Source organism: Salvelinus alpinus, chromosome 5 (genome assembly GCF_045679555.1).
Source record: "Salvelinus alpinus chromosome 5, SLU_Salpinus.1, whole genome shotgun sequence".
In the NCBI taxonomy this organism is placed as follows: Eukaryota; Metazoa; Chordata; class Actinopteri; order Salmoniformes; family Salmonidae; genus Salvelinus; species Salvelinus alpinus.
In genome coordinates, this window is record NC_092090.1 from 52936425 (window position 1) to 52961915 (window position 25491).

At 41.1% G+C, this 25491-nt stretch overlaps 1 protein-coding gene across 3 annotated transcripts in view; it reads right to left on the reverse strand.

Annotated features, from left to right (window-relative positions):
• Positions 1–17124, reverse strand: part of LOC139575081 (interleukin-6 receptor subunit beta) — a 29701-nt gene extending 12577 nt beyond the window's left edge. Inside the window, exons 1-9 of one of the 3 annotated variants that reach the window (XM_071400070.1) lie at positions 16305–16368; positions 16109–16162; positions 15800–15850; positions 5253–5354; positions 3488–3611; positions 3120–3253; positions 1828–1961; positions 1180–1339; positions 840–922 (exon numbers count right to left, since the gene is read on the reverse strand). In XM_071400070.1, the coding sequence (XP_071256171.1) occupies positions 840–922; positions 1180–1339; positions 1828–1961; positions 3120–3253; positions 3488–3611; positions 5253–5354; positions 15800–15850; positions 16109–16162; positions 16305–16320 (858 nt within the window). In that variant the 5' untranslated portion in view covers positions 16321–16368. Of the gene's footprint in view, positions 1–839; positions 923–1179; positions 1340–1827; positions 1962–3119; positions 3254–3487; positions 3612–5252; positions 5355–5977; positions 6320–15799; positions 15851–16108; positions 16163–16304 lie in introns of those variants that run through there. The other 2 variants (XM_071400072.1, XM_071400071.1) reach the window with 2 other exon arrangements.
• Positions 17125–25491: the final 8367 nt, after the last annotated feature.

Sequence of the window (25491 nt, forward strand, 5' to 3'; positions counted from 1 at the left end):
GGACAATGACTCAAAACACACCTCCAGGCTGTGTAAGGGCTATTTGACCAAGAAAGAGAGTGATGGTGTGCATCAGAGGACCTGGCCTCCACAATCACCTGACCTCAACCCAAGTGAGATGGTTTGGGATGAGTTGGACTGCAGAGTGAAGAAAAAGTAGCTAACAAGTGCTCAGCAAATGTGGGAACTCCTTTAAGACTGTTGGAAAAGCATTCCTCGTGAAGCTGGTTGAGAGAATGCCAAGTGTGCAAAGCTGTCATCAAGGCAAAGGGTGGCTACTTTGAAGAATCTAAAATATATAATATATATTTAGATTTATTCAACAATCTTTTGGTTACTACATGATTCCATATGTGTTATTTCATAGTTTTGATGTCTTCACTATTATTCTACAATGTAGAAAATAGTAAAAATAAAGAAGATCCCTTGAAGGACTAGGTGTGACCAAACTTTTGACTGGTACTGTACATACATACATACATACATACATACATACATACATACATACATGCATACATGCATACATATAAACCTTAAAACAGCAAACCTACAGTTTTTGCTCATCATTATCAAGGGTGTCAATCATTTCGGACCCCACTATACATACAGTTGAAGACGGAAGTTTACATACAGACCTAAGACAGGGAATTTTTACTAGGATTAAATGTCAGGAATTGTGAAAACTTCCGACTTCAGCTGTACATGACTGTACATGGTCAATCAGATAAGGCCTCAGATCGGATCATGATGCTGACTTTAAGCAAATCTTGAGTATAGATTTCGACAGCAAGATAAAAGTTGAGGATAAACCGGAGAACAATGTTTTAAACTCAAATGACCTTCCACATAAGCATAAGGTGATGAGGTCCTTGTTTGTTCACCGTCTCCACATGATAACAGATATCTGGCGGTCTAGAGGGTGCTGTGAAAACACAAAAATAAGACCTAGCATGATGTGGCAGTATCAGGAACCCTCCTGCACACAACATCTTACTCTGGCATCCATATGTTGTTTTCAAATGTAGCTTTGTCACACACCACTGAACTAACATACTTTCTGATTCCATAAAGTCTATTTCCCACGATGTAGCTATCCAGGGTAGTTGACAGTCTCAGTAAGGTTTCGAAATGTTGAAGCATGTGTAAGGAATGACTTGGATTTATCATTCATTTTATTACCTCTCTCCAGTGTTGTTCCAGTTGTCTCCATGCTCCAGTCACTCCAGTGACCAAATGACAAAATACAGGAAACGGCAATGATGTAGCTGCTGAAAGGCTTGAGGCCTTCAATCGTGTAGACTGCTTTTTCAGCGTTTTCCACAAGAACATAGGCTGGGGTCTGGTGTGAGAGATGGCAGTATACCACTGAGTCTCTGTCCCAAAAGGCACCCTATTCCCTACATTGTGCACTTCTTTTGAAAAGAGCCCTATGGGCCCTGGTTAAAGAAGTGCACCATATAGGGAATATAGTGCTATTTTGGACGTAGTCTGGGTTCAGGCTTTAACTACCCAAATAAATGTAACATTGGATTAAAATATGCATCATATAACAACATGTGGACTGTCAGAGACTTGAAGATTTCTGGATAGTGAGGTGAGAGCAGAAGAGAATGAAGTCAATACCTGAGTCCATTTGGGTAGTGAGGTTAGAGCAGAAGAGAATGAAGTCAATACCTGAGTCCATTTGGGTAGTGAGGTTAGAGCAGAAGAGAATGAAGTCAATACCTGAGTCCATTTGGGTAGTGAGGTGAAAGCAGAAGAGATGGAAGTCAATACCTGAGTCCATTTGGGTAGTGAGGTTAGAGCAGAAGAGAATGAAGTCAATACCTCAGTCCATTTGTCAGTGGTGGCCATTCGGTAACGGACCCGACATCTAGTGTGCAACTTGCTGATCCCCCATGTCACCTCCAGTGAGTTGTCAGAGCCATTGACTGATGTGATGGTAGGACAAGGTGCTTTTACTGTTCCATTTAGCAAAAAGAAAACTAAATGAAAGGCCAAATTCACGTCCCCTCTTACTGTCCCCACATTCCTCACAGTCATACTAAAGAACAGAAAAAAACAACACCTCACAGCACAACGCAGACTGTGAGGAGACAGACACACACACACACACACACACACACACACACACACACACACACACACACACACACACACACACACACACACACACACACACACACACAAAGCCTGTGTGACTGATGACTCACCATTATATACGGCAGCTACCACAGCAGGTGAAGTCACTGCTATACTTAGCAAAGAGCTGCAGTTAGTTTTAGAATGGGTGGAAAGTAATAAGCTAGTCCTAAATACATATAAAAAATCTAAAAGCTACAGGTCTACAGGCCTTAGTTTTATCACACCTGAAAGTGCTGCAAAGAAAGACATAGGCAAATTAAAGTTGGCCCAGAACAGAGCAGAACGGCTGGCCCTTAAATGTACACGGAGGGCTAATATCAAACACATATGCATGCCAATCTCTCCTGGCTCAAAGCAGATTGACTGCATCACTACTTGTCTTTGTAAGAGGTACTGACGTGTTGAAAACACAGAACTGTCTGTTCAAGCAGCTAACACACAGCTCAGACACCCATACTGTACATACCCCACAAGAAATGCCACTTGGGGTCTCTTTACAGTCCCCAAGTCCAGAACAGACTGAGAAAGCCATGACTACATGGAACTCTTCCACATCAAGTAACTCAAGCGAGCAGTAAGATCAGATTTAAATAACAGATAAAACAATACCTCAAGGCACAATGCGGACTGTGAGGAGACACACACACATACAAACACACACACTGGAATGTTTTGGTATTGTGGATTTTGTATAGTACATGTGTAATATTAGAGCAATAATGTAATGTATGATGTATTGTTTTATTTATGATGTAACTGTTTTAACACTATCTGGACGCCAGGAAGAGTAATGGTGATCCTAATAAATAAATACATTTTTTAAATAAATTCCATAAATGTATAAACCAATTATAAATGCATTTATGAATTCAAGATTCAACAAGACACCTGTTAATAATTGAAATAAACAACACATGACAAGGTGTCCCTCATCTCAGATTATGTGCTAAAATGAGCAATTAAAGGGTTATTACTTGCTTGTTGTACTGCCACTTCGTAGGGCTCTGACCACGACTCCATTCCGTTCATGTTGTTCTTCATTTTTAAAGTTACATTCATTCGTCCACCAAGGCTGAAGATTCCCATACAAGAATAAATCGGAGTGGTCCTGAAATTAATATTAATAATAAATAAGACAATTTTAAATGTCAATGCTGTCATGGTAAGCATTATTTCTGATATACAGTATTTTGTCCAGCAGAAAGGGAGCATAAAAGGACACCCAGGTGTTGGAGCAATTCAACATAGGTGCAAAGTCAATTGATATAACATTGATTACACTTGATCTAAAAATGTATGTCTCAATAAAGTATAAAAGGTGCCATATTTAAGATGTACTTACTGACTGAAAATGAGAGAGTGCATGCTTTCTACATTGATGTTATATTCCTGACTCCAAAGGCATTGAGGATACGGAGTCAGAGCATAGTCCGTGAGTAGAAAAAAGCATGATATATTCACCATTTCTGAAAATGGAGACAAATGGAGAAAGAAAAGGCAGTGGAGTACTAGAATTATTTGAAGATTTGACATCAAGTCAGAAATGCATAAAACATATGATAGTGGAAACCAGAGCCATGAGAGAATATATTGCTATAAGTAGATACGGTGCCTTCGGAAAGTATTCAGACCCCTTGACTTTTTCCACATTTTGTTAGGTTACAGCCTTATTCTAAAATTGATTAAATTGCTTTTTTCCCCTCATCAATCTACACATAATACCCCATAATGACCAAGTAAAAACAGTTGACAATTTTTTTTTGCTAATTTATTAAAAATAAAAAACTCTAATATCACATTTACTTAAGTATTCAGACCCTTTACTCAGTACTTTGTTGAAGCACCTTACAGCCTAGAGTCTTCTTGGGTATGACGCTACAAGCTTAGAACACCTGTATTTGGGGAGTTTCTCCCATTTTTCTCTGCAGATCCTCTCCAGCTCTGTCAGGTTGGATGGGAAGCGTTGCTGCACAGCTATTTTCAGCTCTCTCCAGAGACGATCGATCGGGTTCAGGTCCGGGCTCTGGCTGGGCCACTCAAGGACATTCAGAGACTTGTCCCGAAGCCTCCTCCTGCGTTGTCTTGGCTGTGTGGTTAGGGTTGTCTTATTGGAAGGTAACCTTCACCCCAGTCTGAGGTCCTGAGTGCTCTGGAGCAGGTTTTCATCAAGGATCTCTCTGTACTTTGCTCTGTTCATCTTTCCCTCGACCCTGACTAGTCTCCCAGTCCCTGCCGCTGAAAAACATCCCCACAGCATGATGCTGCCACCACCATGCTTCACCGTAGGGATGATGCCAGGTTTCCTCGAGACGTGACACTTGGCATTTAGGCCAAATAGTTCAATCTTGGTTTCATCAGACCAGAGAATCTTGCCTTTTACTGAGGAGCGGCTTCCGTCTGGCCACTCTACCATAAATGCCTGATTGGTGGAGTGCTGCAGAGATGGTTGTCCTTCTGGAAGGTACTCCCATCTCAACAGAGGAACTCTGGAGCTCTGTCAGAGTGACCACCGGGTTCTCGGTTACCTCCCTGACCAAAGCCCTTCTCCCCCGATTTGCTCAGCTCTAGGAAGAGTCTTGGTGGTTCCAAACTTCTTCCATTTAAGAAGGATTGAGGCCACTGTGTTCTTGGAGACCTTCAATACTGCAGAACATTTATGGTACCCTTCCCCAGATCTGTGCCCTGACACAATCCTGTCTCAGAACTCTACGGACAATTCCTTCGACCTCATGGCTTGGTTTTTGCTCTGACATGCACTGTCAACTGTGGGGTCTTATATAGGTAGGTGTGTGCTTTTACAAATCATGTCCAATCAATTTAATTTACAACAGGTGGACTCCATTCAAGTTGTAGAAACATCTTGCTGAGGAAATGTTTTTATTTAATACATTTTAGAATAAGGCTGTCACGTATCAAAATATGTGAAAAGTCAAAGGGTCTGAATACTTTCCGAAGGCAGTGTACATTACTTTTAGTCTCAGCAAATGTACTCTCTCTCAAAGTAGTAGTAACAGTACTAATAAATGTACTACTTCTAGTAAAAGTACTAGTTGAGTAATAGTAAAAAACAATCTGATATCATGAAGGTGAAAGAGTCAACTTCCTACCATGAGACACATGAGATCTGGGGACACAGTCACTATCGTCAGTGACGCATACGCGGTTATCGTTGTCACATCGCTTCAGGTCTGTCCTCTTTACAGTTAACCCTGGACATATAGAATTGGAACAGAAACATCTTAAATTTACAATTTACGTCTATTTTTGATTTACATTTGGTTGAGTTGTCAACTAGTGTGAATTCAATGTAAAATCAACAAAAATGTTACCATGGTATTGGATTTAGGTTAAAAGTTGGGCGAAATAAATATGAAATTCCCTTATGTTGATTACTTTTTGCAATCCAAACAGTTTTCCGTGTTGATTCAATGTCATCATATAGATTTTCTGTTGTTGAAATGACATGGAAACAACGTTGATTCAACCAGTTTTACCCAGTGGGGAGTGCCATATAGGACCCTATTTCGTACATAGCATACTACTAGCTCTATGGGCCCTAGTCAAATGTAGTGTACTAAGAGTGGTAAGAGTTCCCTGGATGTCATGCAAACCCTATCACACATATGTATGTTTCCGTATTCATCTTTATTTACAGATGAATAAGTTAAGTACACTGAACTAAAATATCAACGCAACATGCAACAATGTCAACGATTTTACTGAGATACAGTTCATATAATGAAATCAGTGAATTCAAATAAATTAATTCAGCCCTAACCTATAGATTTCACATGACTGGGAATACAGATATGCATCTTTTGGTCAGAGATACCTTAAAAATGTAGGGGCTTGTGAGCACAATTTGGCTCATGGAGCATGATCTCCTTCAATCAGGCTGTTGATTGTGGCCTGTGGATTGTTGAACCACTCCTCTTCAATAGCTGTGCGAAGTTGCTGGATATCGGCAGGAACTGGAACACGTTGTCTGGTGAGTATGCAGGCCATGGAAGAAATTAGACATTTTCAGCTACCAGGAATTGTGCACAGATCCCTGAGACATGGGGCCATGCATTATCATGCTGAAACATGAGGTGATGGCGGCGGATGAATGGCACGGCAATGGGCATCAGGATCTTGTCACCGTGTCTCTGTGCATTCAAATTGCTTCGTTGTTTATAGCTTATGCCTGCCCATACCATAACACCATCGCCACCATGGGTCGCACGTTGACATCAGCAAACCGCTCACCCACACAATGTCATATACGCTGTCTGACATCTGCCCGGTGGGTTTGTGGGTTTGCCCATCCGTGAAGAGCACAGTGTGTCAGTGGCCATCGAGGTGAGCATTTTCCCACTGAAGTCGGTTACGACACCGAACTGCAGTCAGGTCAAGACCCTGGTGAGGACGACAAGCATGCAGATGAGTTTCCCTGAAATGGTTTCTTCGGTTGTGCAGTTTTATCAACAGTCAAGGTGACTGGTCTCAGACGAATCCACAGGTGAAGAAGCCGGATGTGAAGATCCTGGAATGCATGATTTCACATGGTTTGCAGTTGTGAGGCCGGTTGGACGTATTGCCAAACTCTCTAAAACGATATTGGAGGTGGCTTATGGCAGAGCTCTGGTGGACATTATTGCAGTCAGCATGCCAATTGCACGCTCCCTCAACTTGTGGCAATGTGCAAAAAACTGCACATTTTAGACTGGCCTTTTACTGTCCACACGTTTTAAGACGATTATCATCATTACTGTTCCCAAGAACTCTAAGGCTTCATGGCACAATGACTACTGCCCTGTAGCACTGACATCTGTATTCATGAAGTTCTTTGAAAGGCTGGTTAAGGCACACATTAACTCCATCATCCCAAACACCCTAGACCCACTCCAATGTTCATACCGCCCCAACAGATCCATAGACGACGCAATCTCAATTGCACTCCACACTGATGAAAAGAATACCTATGTGAGAATGCTGTTCATTGACTACAGTTCAGTGTTCAAAACCATTGTCCCCTCCAAGCTCATCACCAAGCTTAGAACCCTGGGGCTGAACACCTCCCTCTGCAACTGGATCCTGGACTTCCTGAGGGTAGGCAACATCACCTCTGCCACGTTGACCCGCAACACGGGGGGGGTTGTGCTTAGTACCTTCCTGTACTCCCTGTTCACTCAACACCATCATCAAGTTTGCTAACGGCACGACGGTGGTAGGCCTGATCAATGGCTACGATGAGACTTGGCAGTGTGGCCAGTGGCGGAACTAGAGTTTTATACATGGGGTGGCAAAAGCTAATTCAGGGGGTCCATAGACCATGACAGAAAATGTGTGTGTAACCCTAACCTGGCATCTAAGGAGCATGAATGAATCCTATGATTGCTGATTAGAGGTAGAAGTGATAATTCACTTAACCCGGAGTTGTTCAATTTGGCAGATAGTGTGGTCCAAAAGGGTTACTTCACTAGAATTCTTTGACATACTATGAATAGTCACTGTCTCAACCTCGGAACTGCGGCTAAATTCCTTTCTCTCTCTCTCACACACACACACACACACACACACACACTGTGTGGCACTTAGGCGGTCCCTCTGGTCATGATTAGAACCTGCACTGTGTACTAGCTAGCACACTTACATTCTAAAATGATAAATATAAAGGGTATCATGTCACACAGATTTAATTTGGTCTTGATTAGGCCAATTCAAAATATTTTCTTTGCTATTAGTTAACATAATATAATTGAGCATAATTATGATACTGTACATTTGTAATATTGATGGGCACCAAAATTATATATTTTTCTTCTAGTTTCTGCTTGATACCTGGTATGTCAAATTGCAGTGTTTTTTTTTTGTAAATTTACTTTTTTGAAAATAAACTATGCAATTTATGTAACACACAAATGCTATCTTATCTCCTTGGTGCTTGAGCTTTATTTTCCTAAAATATTTTGGATGTTCAACACTTATAGACCCAGATTATAAATTCATGAAAACAGAGTGAGAATTACCAGTCTTTTGAGGTTTTTGGATTGAAGTTTACACACCTTGAGTGATATGTAGGAATGTATCGAGTGATATATGAAGGAGTATATTGTTGCATTGTTTGTTTTGTTTGGTTTGATAAATCTCATCAGATTGGGTCTGCTGGATAATCAGGATAACTTCCTGACCCTGTGACTGATCCTATGACTCTGCGATGAGGTTGACAGTGTGATAAAGGGAGTATAAACCAATTTGGTTAAATTGTTTCAACAGAATGTGATGTTATTTTTTTTCTTTTACATGTGTTTTAGAGTTTGATTATAGAATATTGGTAGTAGTAATAATTTGACATACAGTAGTTTGGATTTCTTGAAATGCCTGTCAGGATTTCCTGAATCAGAGATGCACTGAACTGAATTGTTGTTCTGATCTGTCCTTTCTCGGGGTTATGGTGGAGATGGTATCTAGACACATGAAGGGATCATTTGACCAAAGTCCACGTGGAGTGAGCATGGAGATATCCATTCCAAAACTTCTCTCATATTGCTGGTAAACTTGTTGGCAAATGGACAAGACATAATGAGTTGTGGTGGGGTTCAGGTGAAACATTGAAATTGGGACATTGTCATGGGCCATCCACTTTGAACTGTGAAGCTATCTGAAGAAGAAATGCCTGAAGATTGAGTGCTGGGAAAGGGAGGGGTTGGTCAACTGTGCCCGTAATTGATTTAGACTTGTCTAAAGTTGTTGTTTTGGGGTATCAGGTTGATTGTGGAGGTATACACTGCTAAATGTATAGTAATTTAGGCTAAGAATGCATTGAGATACTGATCTGTAATTATAATCGTGATGAGAAAGTTATAATACTAGAATTATAGGATAATTATATTGAATGTTAATATGAATGTACATTCTAGAGGTCAACCGATTAATCGGAATGGCCGATTAATCGGGGCCGATTTCAAGTTTTCATGACAATCGGAAATCGGTATTTTTGGGCGCCGATTTGCCGTTTTTTTTTTTTTAGACCTTTATTTAATCTTTATTTAACTAGGCAAGTCAGTTAAGAACACATTCTTATTTTCAATGACGGCCTAGGAACGTTCTGCCTCTGCCTTCAGGGGCAGAACGACAGATTTTTTACCTTGTCAGCTCGGGGGATCCAATCTTGCAACCTTACAGTTAACTAGTCCAATGCTCTAACACCTGATTACATTGCACTCCACGAGGAGCCTGCCTGTTACGCGAATGCAGTAAGCTAAGGTAAATTGCTAGCTAGCATTAAACTTATCTTATAAAAAACAATCAATCAATGACTGTCATTGCTCCAATGTGTACTTAACCATAAACATCAATGCCTTTCTTAAAATCAATACACAAGTATATATTTTTAAACCTGCATATTTAGGTAAAATAAATCCAGGTTAGCAGGCAATATTAACCAGGTGAAATTGTGTCATTTCTCTTGCGTTCATTGCACACAGAGTCAGGGTATATGCAACAGTTTGGGCCGCCTGGCTCTTTGCGAACTAATTTTCCAGAATTTTATGTAATTATGACATAACATTGAAGGTTGTGCAATGTAACAGGAATATTTAGACTCATGGATGCCACCCGTTAGATAAAATACGGAACGGGAAAATCGTTTGGTTTTCGAGGTGATAGTTTCCGGATTAGTCAAAGGTATATGGTTTAGCGAGAAATAGTCGACACGTTATAATTCCTGTAATAACTTGCAGCTGAACTTGAAAGGGGTTCCTTCGTTATTTTACCGTTCATGTCTTCCATAGAGAATGTCTTGATCTACTTCAAATAAGGTCTGCGTTTCGTGCAGGCTTAAACCGCCTCGACGTTTTGATACCCGTGTAAATCTCACTAGGATAAGGTAACGTTTGTCAACATATTTTCATAAATTCACTCTACAAAAAAATTTATCTTGGCTTATATTTAGCCAATATTGATCAGAGTTACCTTGTCCTATGGATATCTACACAGTTATAAAATTGGCACGGTGGTGTAAGCCTACACGAAACACAGACCTTATTTTAAGTGAATCTAAAAATATCCTATGGAATAAATGAAGGAACCGCATTTCAGATTTTGCTAGATGGTGTCATGGGAATTATGACTCGCACTTTGGTCGTCAATTCTTACCATGCCCATTATTAAAATAGGATTTCCTGCATATAGAAATTACAGTTTTTGTTTTCAACATTCATCACAGGTAACTTAAACTCTATTTTTATTCAAACAGTTGAGAGTATTTGTCTCCTAAGCAGACTCTTCAGTATCATTGTCACTTCAGAGCTGTGTGTGTGTGTGTGTGTGTGTGTATTTATGTATTATATTAAGTTAAAATAAAAGTGTTCATTGTTCATTCAGTATTGTTGCAATTGTCATTATTACAAAAATGTGTTAAAATAAATCGGCCGATTAATCGGTATCGGCTTTTTTTGTCCTCCAATAATCGGTATCGGCGTTGAAAAATCATAGTCGGTCGACCTCTAGTACATTCTGCCAGTGTTGATGTGTGTTAAGTTGAGGGTTTTCATTTTGAGTGATATAACCAATGTGAATCACTGAGCAATGTCATTCCGGATTTTGGTTGGATAATTAATTGGGTTTTAATTCTGATTTGGAAACTGGAGGATTTCCCTGACCTATTCCTGGCTACATCTCTGATGAAGACCCCAATTCTGAGCATAAGGACCCAGATGTGGAGCTCATGTTCCTACTGAGTGTACAAAGTGCCCAGAGAGATGTGTCTGTCACTGGTGTAGGAAGGGTTCGTTCTAAATGGGGTGGACATTTTCGTCATGCTGACCCCTACCTTTGTGCGTGGTGCCAGCGTGATGACTGTCCTATCTGCTGAAATGAAGCTTGTGTGTGATGTTAATTTTATGGGTTTTATGTTCCAAATTGACTGTGTTTTGATAAAGAAGGTATTAAGCTCAGCAACCCAGAGGAAGGTTGTTTACCATGGATGAAATGTCAGGCACCAGAGGGATGTATTTTGTTAGTTTAAATGTATACTTAACAAACTTGAATTTTTCTAGAAGAAACTTGAGTTTCTTGAGAGGGGAATGTGAGGGAAAAAGCCTACCAGGGTAAACCACCATAGGGGGACCGCAATGGCGATCACCAACCAAGACATCCCCTGGCCATTCTTGTGGTGGTTTGCAGCTTTCAGAAAGCCTATCAGGGTAAACCACCAGAGGTGGATCGCAACAATGATCCACAACCAGGACATCCAGTGGTCATTTTTATGGTGGTGTGTAACTTGCAGGATAACTCCAAGATTGAAACCACCAGAGGGGGACTGTCATGACTCTCACTCCTGGGTGAGGATCAAAGATAGCCCCCCACGGGAGAAGAAGTGGGGAAGTAGGGCAGAATTTTTATGTTTGGAAAAATAACGTTCACATTGTAAGCTGCCTATTTCTCAGGTCCAGATGCTAGAATATGCATATAATTGACAGAGTAGGATAGAAAACACTCTAAAGTTTCCAAAACTGTCAAAATATTGTCTGTGAGTATAACAGAACTGATTTTTCAGGCGAAAACCTGAGGAAATCCAACCCGGAAGTGACTTCTATTTTGAAAAATCACTGTTCCATTGCCTGCCTTTCGTCCATTTAAAGGGATATCAACCAGATTCCTTTTCCTGTGGCTTCCTCGGGGTGTGAACAGTCTTTAGACATAGTTTCAAGCTTCTATTTTGAAAAATGAGCGAGATTTATCAAAACGCGTCAGTGGATAGGCGGATGTCCCTCCATTAGTTGTTGCGCCAGACACTCGTTGCTCGACATTTTCTTTCTCTCCAGTATTGAATAGTTTACAGTCCGGTTGAAATATTATCGATTATTGATGTTAAAAACAACCTGAGGATTGATTATTAAAAACGTTTGACATGTTTTTACGACCTTTACGGATACTATATGGAACTTTCGTCAAGCCTTGATGACTTGCCTAAGGCTGTGGAATACTGAACATAACGCGCCAAACAAATGGAGGTATTTTGATATAAAAAAAATCTTTATCGAACAAATGGAACATTTATTGTGTAACTGGGAGTCTCGTGAGTGCAAACACTGGAAGATCATCAAAGGTAAGCGATTAATTGTATTGCTTTTCTGGCTTTCGTGACCATTCTACATGGCTGCTAGGTGTTCTTACTGTTTTGTCTAGTGATCGATAAACTCACAAACGCTTGGATTGCTTTCGCTGTAAAGCATATTTTCCAAATCTGACACGATAGGTGGATTAACAACAAGCTAAGCTGTGTTTTGGTATATTTCACTTGTGATTTCATGAAAATAAATATTTTTATTTTTTATTTGGCGCTCTGCAATTCAGCGGTTGTTTACGAAAATGATCCCGCTAAAGGGATCCGTGCGTCAAGAAGTTAACGCCGGTCGTAAACTTTCTCTCTCTCGCCCTGCAGTATTGAACAAAATAGTATGCTGTGTGTGTGAAGAGAGACTCTTGCCAAAATTAGTTTTCAAATCCAAACGTTTGGAATGGTTGGTGGGGATCCAAACAATAAATCCTGTCAAAAGTGTATTGTTTTGTGATATCATTAAGGACGGTATAATTAAATAACTGTGTCTCTGAAAGTGTACACATTCGAGGGGTCAGGTTTGCATCTAAATGTTGTAAAACTTATATGATTAAAAATTCAACTATTTGTGAAAAGATAGCAATGTGATTTTAGCCTTCTAAATGAGAATTGTTTTTCTTGCAAAACTTGTGCCAGTCAGTGCCCCAAATGAGGTCAGAGTTTGTGTCCACATGATGGAACTCCCCTTTTTCCAGAGTGCATAAAAGGACTGCTAATGAAATTTACATTAGACCAGCGTGACAGACAGCGTGAGCTGAACGTTATGAAATGGTGGGAACCTATGAAAAGGAGACCAAAACATGCCGGGTTGCTGCCGGTGTGTAAAGTGGTCCTAGCTGTACCCTGAATAAACAACCATTGAGACCAGTCTATGTGCAGAGCGAGCTGAAAACGTGACAAATGGTTTAAAACTACAACACCAGAAATGGTAAGACCCTCTGAAACTATCGAGTGAAGAAGATAAAGACTATACCGGAATATTCAGTCTGCAACTGTTTAAGTACTGTTAGTCTAGTAAACTCGACCAAAGACCACCGCATGTGGAACACCTGAAGGATCCAGTCTAACGAACACTCAGAGACAAAGAAGCCTACTACAACTACAAAGGACATTGTGGCCTCTGGTGGATAAACCAGAGACTTCTGTCAAACTACTCCCAATAGACGGACCAGGTGATTCCAACAGAGAGACGACAAAGACATAGAAGCGTAAATAAGTGTTGCATTTCTAAATCCGAATGAGTGGTTGTTAGAGTGCTAAATATCCATATTTAGGATGAGCGTATTTTCCACATGTATGAACAATAAGCCCACTCTCTGTCTCTCCCGGTCTTTCTTTCCCCACCCATTTCATTGTGTAACAAGCCGTCATATCGGGTTAGTCCACTAGGGACTTTTCATTGCATTATGTTAGTAATCAATTCAACCTATACTGTGTGTGTTTCTGTATTTCTGTGTGATTATTTAGTTAGTTAGTAAATAAAAAATTAAGCCAAGTTGTGAATCGATGATTCATCATTTAGGTTAGGGTTCGGGCAGATTCACGAAGTCAACGACATCCAGAATGAGATTGATGAGGTAATCATTAATAATTTACGTTTCTTGATGTAAGAGAAATGTATAGTTTAAGTCGGGAGATAACTTATTTAACAAGATTCTTTCCTGTGGTGCCCCAAGATTGCTAAGGAGTTAATTGTTACATGGTTAATGTAATCACATAATAATTAAACCTAGTTAATTGATTTAATAAAATAACAGTCATCACATTAATGGTAGTCACGTCACAACAGTATACATTATTCACACTCACAGGACTACAGACTCACTGACACTCCAACACACACACATAACATGCACACACATTTATACTGACTCTACACACAACCACACTCACATACGATCTTGATTTACGCTGCTTCTACTCTGTTTATCATACATCCTGATGCCTAGTTACCTTACCTCTATACATACTGTATCTACCTCTATCACTCCAGTGTCCCTGCACATTTTAAATATGGTACTGGAACTGACCCTGTATATATCTTGTTACTTTCTCCTGTTCTGTTATTTCTTGTTTTTATTTCTCATGTTTTTTTTCGACCTTATATTTTTTGTACTACATTGATATTGATTACTGCATTGCTGGGTTTAGCGCTTGCAAGAAAGGCATTTCACTGTACTTTTCATGTGACTTCATGTGACTTTTTGACACTTGAAAAGCTTGACATCATGTGCCTAACTGAAACCTGAAAGCCTGGAGTCTTATCTTACTCGGCCCTAAATGAGGCCTGCCCACCTGGTTACAGAATCATGAGAATCAAAAGTATGTGGACACCCCTTCAAATTAGTGGATTCGTCTATTTTGGCCACACATGTTGCTGACAGGTGTATAAAATCGAGCACACAGCCATGCAATCTCCATAGACAAACATTGGCAGTAGAATGGCCGTACTGAAGAGCTCAGTGACTTTCAACGTGGCAGCATCATAGGATGCCACCTTTTCAACAAGTCAGTATGTCAAATTTCTACCCCGTCAACTGTAAGCGCTATTATTGTGAAATGGAAACGTCTAGGAACAACAATGGCTCAGCCGTGAAGTGGTAGGCCACACAAGCTCACAAAACGGGAACACCGAGTGCTGATGCCCGTAACATGTAAAAATCATCTGTTCTCGGTTACAACACTCACTACCGAGTTCCTCTGGAACACAGCATGTGGGCTGAGTTGAGTGGTTGGAAATCCCCCTCATCACTCAGGGAGCAGTGATTGCCCACCGCATCACAGAAAAAAAGAATACTGCTACAAATTCGCTCCATTCATTAAAATCACAATTTAACCAACACCCATCAATTTTTGTGACTACCTGGACCGACCATTTGGTTTTGAAGTATAAACATGAATAAACATGAAAAGGTGAATGTAAGAAGCGTACATAATTTCAAATCGTCTGCATGTCATATTAACAGCATATAAACACGCTCTGTCGCAGCCGGCCACGCCCGGGAGGTCCGTGGGGCGACGCACAATCGTCCGGGTTAGGGAGGGTTTGGCCGGTAGGGATATCCTTGTCTCATCGCGCACCAGCAACTCCTGTGGCGGGCCGGGCGCAGTGCACGCTAACCAAGGTCGCTAACCAAGGTCGCCAGGTGCACGGTGTTTCCTCCGACACATCGGTGCGGCTGGCTTCGGGTTGGATGCGCTTCGGAGGACGCATGGCTTTCGACCTTCGTCTCTCCCGAGCCCGTATGGGAGTTGTAGCGATGAGACAAGATAGTAAAACTACTAACAATTGGGGAGAAAAAGGGGGTAAAAAAATATATATAAAAAAATATATATACTGTATATATATATTTAAAAAAAAAAAATCAACACATGATCCAACAATGTACTAAGCAACCGTTCTCTCTGCATGGTGTTTAGGGAAACATCTTCGGCGGTCGTTGGAAAGATACATCGTTAAAACACTCGTAAGCCTAAGTTCCATCGCTATCGGGAAAACCGGACCCAGAGCAATAAATATTTAGAATGTAGTATTTGAAAAGTATTTACCATGAAGTTGGCGCCTCTCAGAATGTTCTTCCGTATGACAAGACATCATAACTGCAATGTAAGTATTTCAGTAAAACAAATGCTATATTAAGTGCAAATGGAAATTAGACTAATTAGTATCCTTACTTTGGAGAATAAAAAAAAAACTTTCCAACACCAAACACCACTGTTTTGTGTCAATATCTGTCAGGCTTACATGCAATGCACAACATTACTCAGCATTATGATTACAGCTTCCAGATAAAACATCTACTGTAACAAGTAGCCTACTCTAACATGAAGGAAATATAACGGTGTAAATGCACTTACCATGGGAAAAGGTTAATAGGCAAGTAACTATCCAGGAATGGTTTACCCTGTACACTGTAAATGCAAAAAACATGCAAATATATATTTTTTTAAACATGCAAATAATTACATTCATGGGGCAATTCAAAGTTGCAAACATGCAAGCATCAATTATTTTTACTCACTGTCAGTATAAAAACTATACTTAGTGACTTACATAACAAAAAGTCCATTCTGAGTAATATTTTGTGACAAAGTTTAGCCAGTGAAGTAGGAAGGCGGTAGCTGAGGTTTTATAGAGGATATTACTCCATATCTGTGAGTCATAACATCCATACCATATCTACTAGAGCATCAAGCTCTTTCGTTACAACAGAAACATTAGAACGTTTCACAAGACTACAAAGAACATGCAGATTGGGCTTTATTGTTGTTGTGCATATATGCCATTAACTTTTATTGACGTATTGTCAGTGGTGTAAAGTACTTAAGTAAAAAATACTTTAAAGTACTACTTAAGTAAGTTTTTTTGGGTATCTGTACTTTACTATTTATATTTTTGACTACCTTTACTACATACCTAAAGAAAATAATGTACTTTTTCCCTGACACCCAAAAGTACTTGTTACATTTTGAATGCTCCTTAGAGGACTGGAAAATAGTCCAATGCATGCACTTATCAAGAGAACATCCCTGGTCATCCCTACTGTGTCACACCCTGATCAGTTTCACCTGTCCTCGTTATTGTCTCCACCCCCTCCAGGTGTCGCTTGTTTTCCCCAGTGTATTTATCCCTGTGTTTCCTGTCTCTCTGTGCCAGTTTGTGTTGCATGTTTCCAAGTCAACCAGCAGTTTTTCTGTTCTCCTCCTTTTTCCTAGTCCTCCTGGTTTTGACCCTTGCCTGTTTCTGGACTTTGTACCCGCCTGCCTGACCATTCTGCCTGCCTTGACAACGAGCCTGTCTGCCGCTCTGTACCTCTTGGACTCTGAACTGGTTTTTACCTTTTTTCCTGTCCATGACCATTCTCTTGCCTACCCCTTTGGATTAATAAACATTGTAAGACTCTAACCATCTGCCTCCTGCCTCTGCATTAGGGTCTCGCCTTGTGCCTTGATATACTGCCTCTGATCTGGCGGACTCAATAAGCACAAATGCTTCATTTTGTAAATTATGTTGGAGTGTGGCCGTACATTTTTTTTTTTAAAGGTTAATATAAGGGATTTTAAATTATTTATATTTCTACTCTTGATAAAATATATTTTAGCAATTACATTTACTTTTGGTACTTAAGTATATTTAAAACCAAATACTTTGACTTTTACTCAAGTAGTATTTTATTGGGTGACTCACTTTTACTTGAGTCATTTTATATTAAGGTATCTTTAATTTGACTCAAGTATGGCTATTGGGTACTTTGTGCACTACTGTGTATAGTACATGGAATGTCTTAGGTATACACAAAGTGTTTTAGTTGCAACTTTTCAACTTTTTTCCAGCTATTCAACTTGTTTTCAATATAAACTGAACAAAAAGATAAATGCAACAATTTCAAAGATTTTACTGAGTTACAGTTTATATAAGGAAATCAGCCAACTGAAATAAATGGGTTCTAATCTATGATTTCACATGACTGGGAATACGGATATGCATCAGTTGGTCACAGTTGAGTCACATTTGTTTTTCTGAGTGACTCGTTATTTTAGTAATTCGATTTATCTGCTGGCCTCAAATTCTCCAGCAGGATTTAAAGATTCTGTATTGTCAGTCCGTCAGCTGGTGGCCGCACAGCCTCCGCAGACGTCAGGGCTTTCATACTTCTTGACCTTAGCAGAGCAGAGCTATTGTGAAGTTGTCAAGGAAGTGAGTTTGTGTTTATACAGGACGTACCGCCCCCTCCTACCGTCAAACCAATCATGCCAATGTGGAGCTATATGGAGCCCTCTGCATTGTTACAATTTGAGAGGCACACGCGGTACGGAGCTTGATCACGTCATTTCCGGTCACAACTTGTAGACTTGTTTACGTGCTGCTGTGCGTTTTGCGTTTTGTTGCTAACCTTACTTTGCTACCTGACAACTTTACGGTTTTTACTTTTTAATTACCGTTTATATTTTTTGTTTTTCCCTCAACTTTTTTTTCATTCAACTTTTTCACTCCGGACGCTTTATCTGGACGTGGTTCGTCAGGATCTCCACCAGCCGAAGCTAAATAGTAACATTAACATGATGCCTTCTAATTGCAGTCGCTGTACTCATAATATACAGGAAAACGATCGCCTTACGACGAGGATAGCTGTGCTGCAAGCCCAGCTTCAGACGCAATCGTTAGGCAAGGGTAATTTCAGTGTAGGAAAGGATGAAACAGCGTCTGTGCCACCAGTAAGTACAGATAGTAGTATAAATCCCCTCGCACAGTCCCTTCACCCGGACAACTTTCTCATGGCTTCTGGGGGGAAATGCTGTAGGAATGCTCAACCGGTGTTGCTCATTCAGCTGACAGAAACTTTCAACCGGTTCTCCCCATTAAGCAGCGAGTCGGAGTCAGAGGCCGACTCTCTACTCCTCCCATTACGGGGTCTGAGACACCGAAGCCTCCCACCATTAGCTCTGACAAATTGAAAACCCTAGTCATTGTTATCCACGTCGGCACCAACAATGTTAGGATGTTAGGATGTAAATCAGCTAGAAAGATGTGTCGGCATCAAGTAATTGTCTCTGGACCCCTCCCAGTTACAGGGAGTGATGAGCTCTACAGCAGTCTCACAACTTAATCGTTGGTTGAAAACTGTTTTCTGCCCCTCCCAAAAGATAGAATTTGTAGATAATTGGCCCTCTTTCTGGGACTCACCCACAAACAGGACCAAGCCTGGCCTGTTGAGGAGTGACGGACTCCATCCTAGCTGGAGGGGTGCTCTCATCTTATCTACGAACATAGACAGGGCTCTAACAATGAGATAGGGTGCAGGCCAGGCAGCAGGCTGTTAGCCAGCCTGCCAGCTTAGTGGAGTCTGCCACTAGCAGTCAGTGTAGTCAGCTCAGCTATCCCCATTGAGACCGTGTCTGTGCCTCCACCTAGGTTGGGCAAAACTAAACATGGCGGTGTTCGCCTTAGCAATCTCAATGGAATAAAGACCTCCTCCATTCCTGCCATTATTGAAAGAGATTGTGATACCTCACATCTCAAAATTGGGCTACTTAATGTTAGATCCCTCACTTCCAAGGCAGTTACAGTCAATGAACTAATCACTGATCATAATCTTGATGTGATTGGCCTGACTGAAACATGGCTTAAGCCTGATGAATTTACTGTGTTAAATGAGGCCTCACCTCCTGGTTACACTAGTGACCATATCCCCCGCGCATCCCGCAAAGGCGGAGGTGTTGCTAACATTTATGATAGCAAAATTCTATTTTTTTTTTTTTTTAAACGCCGTTTTCGTCTTTTGAGCTTCTGGTCATGAAATCTATACGGGCCTACTCAATCACTTTTTATAGCTACTGTTTACAGGCCTCCTGGGCCATATACAGCGTTCCTCACTGAGTTCCCTGAATTCCTTTCGGACCTTGTAGTCATGGCAGATAATATTATAATTTTGGGTGACTTTAATATTCACATGGAAAAGTCAACAGACCCACTCCAAAAGGTTTTCGGAGCCATCATCGACTCCGAAAACATGTTTTGTCCAACATGTCTCCGGACCTACTCACTGCCACAGTCATACTCTGGACCTAGTTTTGTCCCGTGGAATAAATGTTGTGGATCGTAATGTGTTTCCTCATAATCCTGGACTATCGGACCACCATTTTATTACGTTTGCAATCGCAACAAATAATCTGCTCAGACCCCAACCAAGGATCATCAAAAGTCGTGCTATAAATTCTCGGACAACCCAAAGATTCCTAGATGCCCTTCCAGACTTCCTCCGCCAACCCAAGGACGTCAGAGTACAAAAATCAGTTAACCACCTAACTGAGGAACTCAATTTAACCTTGCGCAATACCCTAGATGCAGTCGCACCCCTAAAAACAAAAAACATTTGTTATAAGAAACTAGCTCCCTGGTATACAGAAAATACCCGAGCTCTGAAGCAAGCCTCCAGAAAATTGGAACGGAAATGGCACCACACCAAACTGGAAGTCTTCCAACTAGCTTGGAAAGACAGTACAGTGCAGTATCGAAGAGCCCTCACTGCTGCTCGATCATCCTATATTTCCAACTTAATTGAGGAAAATAAGAACAATCCGAAATTTATTTTTGATAATGTCGCAAAGCTAACAAAAAAGCAGCATTCCCCAAGAGAGGATGGCTTTCACTTCAGCAGTGATAAATTCATGAACTTCTTTGAGGAAAAGATCATGATCATTAGAAGCAAATTACGGACTCCTCTTTAAATCTGCGTATTCCTCCAAAGCTCAGTTGTCCTGAGTCTGCACAACTCTGCCAGGACCTAGGATCAAGGGAGACACTCAAGTGTTTTAGTGCCATATCTCTTGACACAATGATGAAAATAATCATGGCCTCTAAACCTTCAAGCTGCATACTGGACCCTATTCCAACTAAACTACTGAAAGAGCTGCTTCCTGTGCTTGGCCATCCTATGTTGAACATAATAAACGGCTCTCTATCCACCGGATGTGTACCAAACTCACTAAAAGTGGCAGTAATAAAGCCTCTCTTGAAAAAGCCAAACCTTGACCCAGAAAATATAAAAAACTATCGGCCTATATCAAATCTCCCATTCCCCTCAAAAATGTTTGAAAAAGCTGTTGCGCAGCAACTCACTGCCTTCCTGAAGAAATAAAAATGTATATGAAACGCTTCAGTCTGGTTTTAGACCCCATCATAGCACTGAGACTGCACTTGTGAAGGTGGTAAATGACCTTTTAATGACGTCAGACCGAGGCTCTGCATCTGTCCTCATGCTCCTACACCTTGGTTCTGCTTTTGATACCGTCGATCACCATATTCTTTTGGAGAGATTGGAAACCCAAATTGGTCTACACAGACAAGTTCTGGCCTGGTTTAGATCTCATCTGTCGGAAAGATATCAGTTTATCTCTGTGGATGGTTTGCCCTCTGACAAATCAACTGTAAATTTCGGTGTTCCTCAAGGTTCTGTTTTAGGACCACTATTGTTTTCACTACATATTTTACCTCTTGGTGATGTCATTCGAAACATAATGTTAACTTTCACTGCTATGCGGATGACACACAGCTGTACATTTCGATGAAACATGGTGAAGCCCCAAAATTGCCCTTTCTGGAAGCCTGTGTTTCAGACATAAGGAAGTGGATGGCTGCAAATGTTCTACTTTTAAACTCGGACAAAACAGAGATGCTTGTTCTAGGTCCCAAGAAACAAAGAAATCTTCTGTTGAATCTGACAATTAATCTTGATGGTTGTACAGTCGTCTCAAATATAACTGTGAAGGACCTCGGCGTTACTCTGGACCCTGATCTCTCTTTTGACGAACTGTTTCAAAGACAGCTTTTTTCCATCTATGTAACATTGCAAAAATCTGAAACTTTCTGTACAAAAATGATGCAGAAAAATGTATCCATGCTTTTGTCACTTCTAGGTTAGACTACTGCAATGCTCTACTTTCCGGCTACCTGGATAAAGCACTAAATAAACTTCAGTTAGTGCTAAACACGGCTGCTAGAATCTTGACTAGAACCAAAAAATGTGATCTTATTACTCCAGTGCTAGCCTCTCTACACTGGCTTTCTGTTAAGGCAAGGGCTGATTTCAAGGTTTTACTGCTAACCTACAAAGCATTACATGGGCTTGCTCCTACCTATCTTTACGATTTGGTCCTATCCATGTGAGAGACGCAGACTCGGTCTCGACCTTAAAGTCTTTATTGAAGACTCATCTCTTCAGTAGGTCCTATGATTGAGTGTAGTCTGGCCCAGGAGTGTGAAGGTGAACGGAAAGGCACTAGCGTAACGAACCGCCCTTGCTGTCTGTGCCTGGCCGGTTCCCCTCTCTCCACTGGGATTCTATGCCTCAAACCCTATTACAGGGGCTGAGTCACTGGCTTACTGGTGCTCTTCCATGCCGTTCCTAGGAGGGGTACGTCACTTGAGTGGGTTGAATCACTGACGGGATCATCCTGTCCGGGTTGGCGCCCCCCCTTGGGTTGTGCCATGGGGGAGATCTTCGTGGGCTATACTCGGCCTTGTCTCAGGATGGTAAGTTGGTGGTTGAAGATATCCCTCTAGTGGTGTGGGGGCTGTGCTTTGGCAAAGTGGGTGAGGTTATAATATCCTGCCTGTTTGGCCCTGTCCGGGGGTATCGTCAGACAGGGCCACAGTGTCTCCCAACCCCTGCTGTCTCAGCCTCCAGTATTTATGCTGCAATAGTTTGTGTCGGGGGGCTGGCCTTCTAGGCAGAGTTCCTCTGTCCAGTGTATGTGTTCTTTTGCCCATCTTAATCTTTTCTTTTTATTGTCCAGTCTGAGATATGGCTTTTCTTTGCATCTCTGCCTAGAAGGCCAGCCTCCCGGAGTTGCCTCTTCACTGTTGACGTTGAGACTGGTGTTTTGCAGGTACTATTTAATGAAGCTGCCAGTTGAGGACTTGTGAGGCGTCTGTTTCTCAAACTAGACACTAATGAACTTGTCCTCTTGCTCAGTTATGCACCGGGGCCTCCCACTCCTCTTTCTATTCTGGTTAGAGACAGTTTGCGCTGTTCTGTGAAGGGAGTAGTACACTGCGTTGTACGAGATGTTCATGGAATAGCCTTCATTTCTCAGAACAAGAATAGACTGACGAGTTTCAGAAGAAAGTGCTTTGTTTCTGGCCATTTTGAGCCTGTAATCGAGCCCACAAATGCTGATGCTCCAGATACTCAACTAGTCTAAACAAGGCCAGTTTTATTGCTTCTTTAATCAGAACAACAGTTTTCAGCTGTGCTAACAATTGCAAAAGGGTTTTCTAATGATCAATTAGCTAATCCAAGTTTATAATTTTAAAAGGCTAACACAACGTGCCATTGGATGGTTGCTGATAATGGGCCCCTGTACGCCTATGTAGATATTCCATTAAAAATCAACTGTTTCCAGCTACAATAGTCATTTACAACATTAACTATGTCTACACTGTATTTCTGATCAATTTGATGTTATTTTAATGGACAAAAAAATTGCTTTTCTTTCAAAAACAAAGACATTTCTAGGCCATAAACTTTTGAACGGTAGTGTAAATATCAAACCACTGTCAGAATACCTTAGTATTTCATAAGTTTAACTTGTAGCAAATATAGAATACATTCGGGAAAAAACACTGATAACAGTGTACAAATTAATCTAATTAGCTACAGTTGAAACCGGTTGATAAATTATAGCGTACATCAGCTGACTAACTGGAGCTGGCTAGCAACTGCTACAGCATCAAATTGTATTTGACACATGCGCCGAACACAACAGGTGTAGTAGACCTTACAGTGAGGTGGCAGGTAGCCTAGTGGTTAGAGCGTTGGGCCAGTAACCCACTGTTCCCCGGTAGGCTGTCATTGTAAATAAGAATTTGTTCTTAACTGACTTGCCTATTTAAATAAAAGGTTAAAAAAAAGTAAGTTCAATGCTTACTTACAAGCCCTTAACCAACCATGCAGTTTTAAGAAAAATAAGTGTTAAGTATTTTTTTATTTGAAATAACATAGTTGAAGAGCAGCAGTAAAATAACAGTAGCACGGGGCCAGTTGATTAGCTGTTCAGGAGTCTTATGGCTTGGGGGTAGAAGATGTTAAGAAGCCTCTTGGACCTAGACTTGGCGCTCCAGTACTGCTTGCCATGTGGTAGCAGAGAGAACAGTCTATGACTAGGGTGGCTGGAGTCTTTGACAATTTTTAGGGCCTTCCTCTGACACTGCCTGGTATAGAGGTCCTGGATGGCAGGAAGCTTGTCCCATTCATGTACTGGGCCATACGCACTACCCTCTTGCGGTCGGAGGCCGAGCAGTTGCCATACCAGGCAGTGATGCAACCAGTCAGGATGCTCTCGATGGTGCAGCTGTGGAACTTGTGGATCTGAGGACCCGAGGGGGAATAGGCTTTGTCGTGCCCTCTTTTTATTTTTATTGAACCTTTATTTAGGCAAGACAGTTAATCTACAGGATTGGTGGGTCCCCCTCGGGATGGTTGAGCTAACATAGGCTAATGCGATTAGCATGAGGTTGTAAGTAATAAGAACATTTCCCAGGACATAGATATATCTGATATTGGCAGAAAGGTCAAATTATTGTTAATCTAACTGCACTGTCCAATTTACAGTAGCTATTACAGTTAAATAATACCATGTCATTGTTTGAGGAGAGTGTACAGTTATGAACTTGAAAAGTTATTAATAAACCAATTACACACATTTGGGCAGTCTTGATACAAAGTTTTGAACAGAAATGCAATGGTTTATTGGATCAGTCTAAAACTTTGCCAATACACTGCTGCCATCTAGTGGCCAAAATCTAAATTGTGCCTGTGCTCTTGCATTTCAAAGATGATGGTACAAAAAAAATGTTTTTTAAATGCATGTTTTTTTCTTTGTATTATCTTTTACCAGATCTAATGTGTTATATCACTCCTACATTTCCACAAACTTCAAAATGTTTCCTTTCAAATGGTATCAAGAATATGCATATCCTTGCTTCAGGTCCTGAGTTGCAGGCAATTAGATTTGGGTATGTCATTTTAGGCGAAATATGGAAAAAATGGTCCGATCCTTAAGAGGTTTTAGGAACAAATTCTTATTTACAATGACAGCCTACCCCGGCCAAACCTGGACGACACTGGGCCCATTGTGCGCTGCCCTATGGGACTCACAATCACGGCTGAATGTGATACAGCCTGGATTTGAACCAGGGACTGTAGTGACGCCTCTTGCACAGATGCAGTGCCTTAGACCGCTGCGCCACTCGGGAGCCAGCTCTTCACAACTGGCTTGGTGTGTTTGGACCATAATAGTTCATTGGTGATGTGGACATCAATAAATTTGAAGCTCTCAACCTGCTCCACTACAGCCCCGTCGATGAGAATGGGTGCGTGTTCGGTCCTCCTTTTCCTGTAGTCCACAATCATCTCCTTTGGTCTTGGTCACGTTGAGGGAGAGGTTGTTGTTCTGGCACCACACGGCCAGGTCTCTGACCTCCTGCCTATATGCTGTCTCATCGTTGTCGGCGATCAGTCCAACCACTGTTGTGTCATCGGCAAACTTTGGCATTTGTTAGCTTGAAAGCTTGTGACTTGTACTCGTCGGGAATGTTCCATGTCAATTAGCTAGCTAGTTTCTAACATAACAGCTTCCTAGTTATCTGTAGCAATCCGATTATGTTGACAATTGTGTAGGTAGTGTCTTATTGACACGTTGAGAAGTAATTACCAACATTGTCAAAATCTATTTTGACT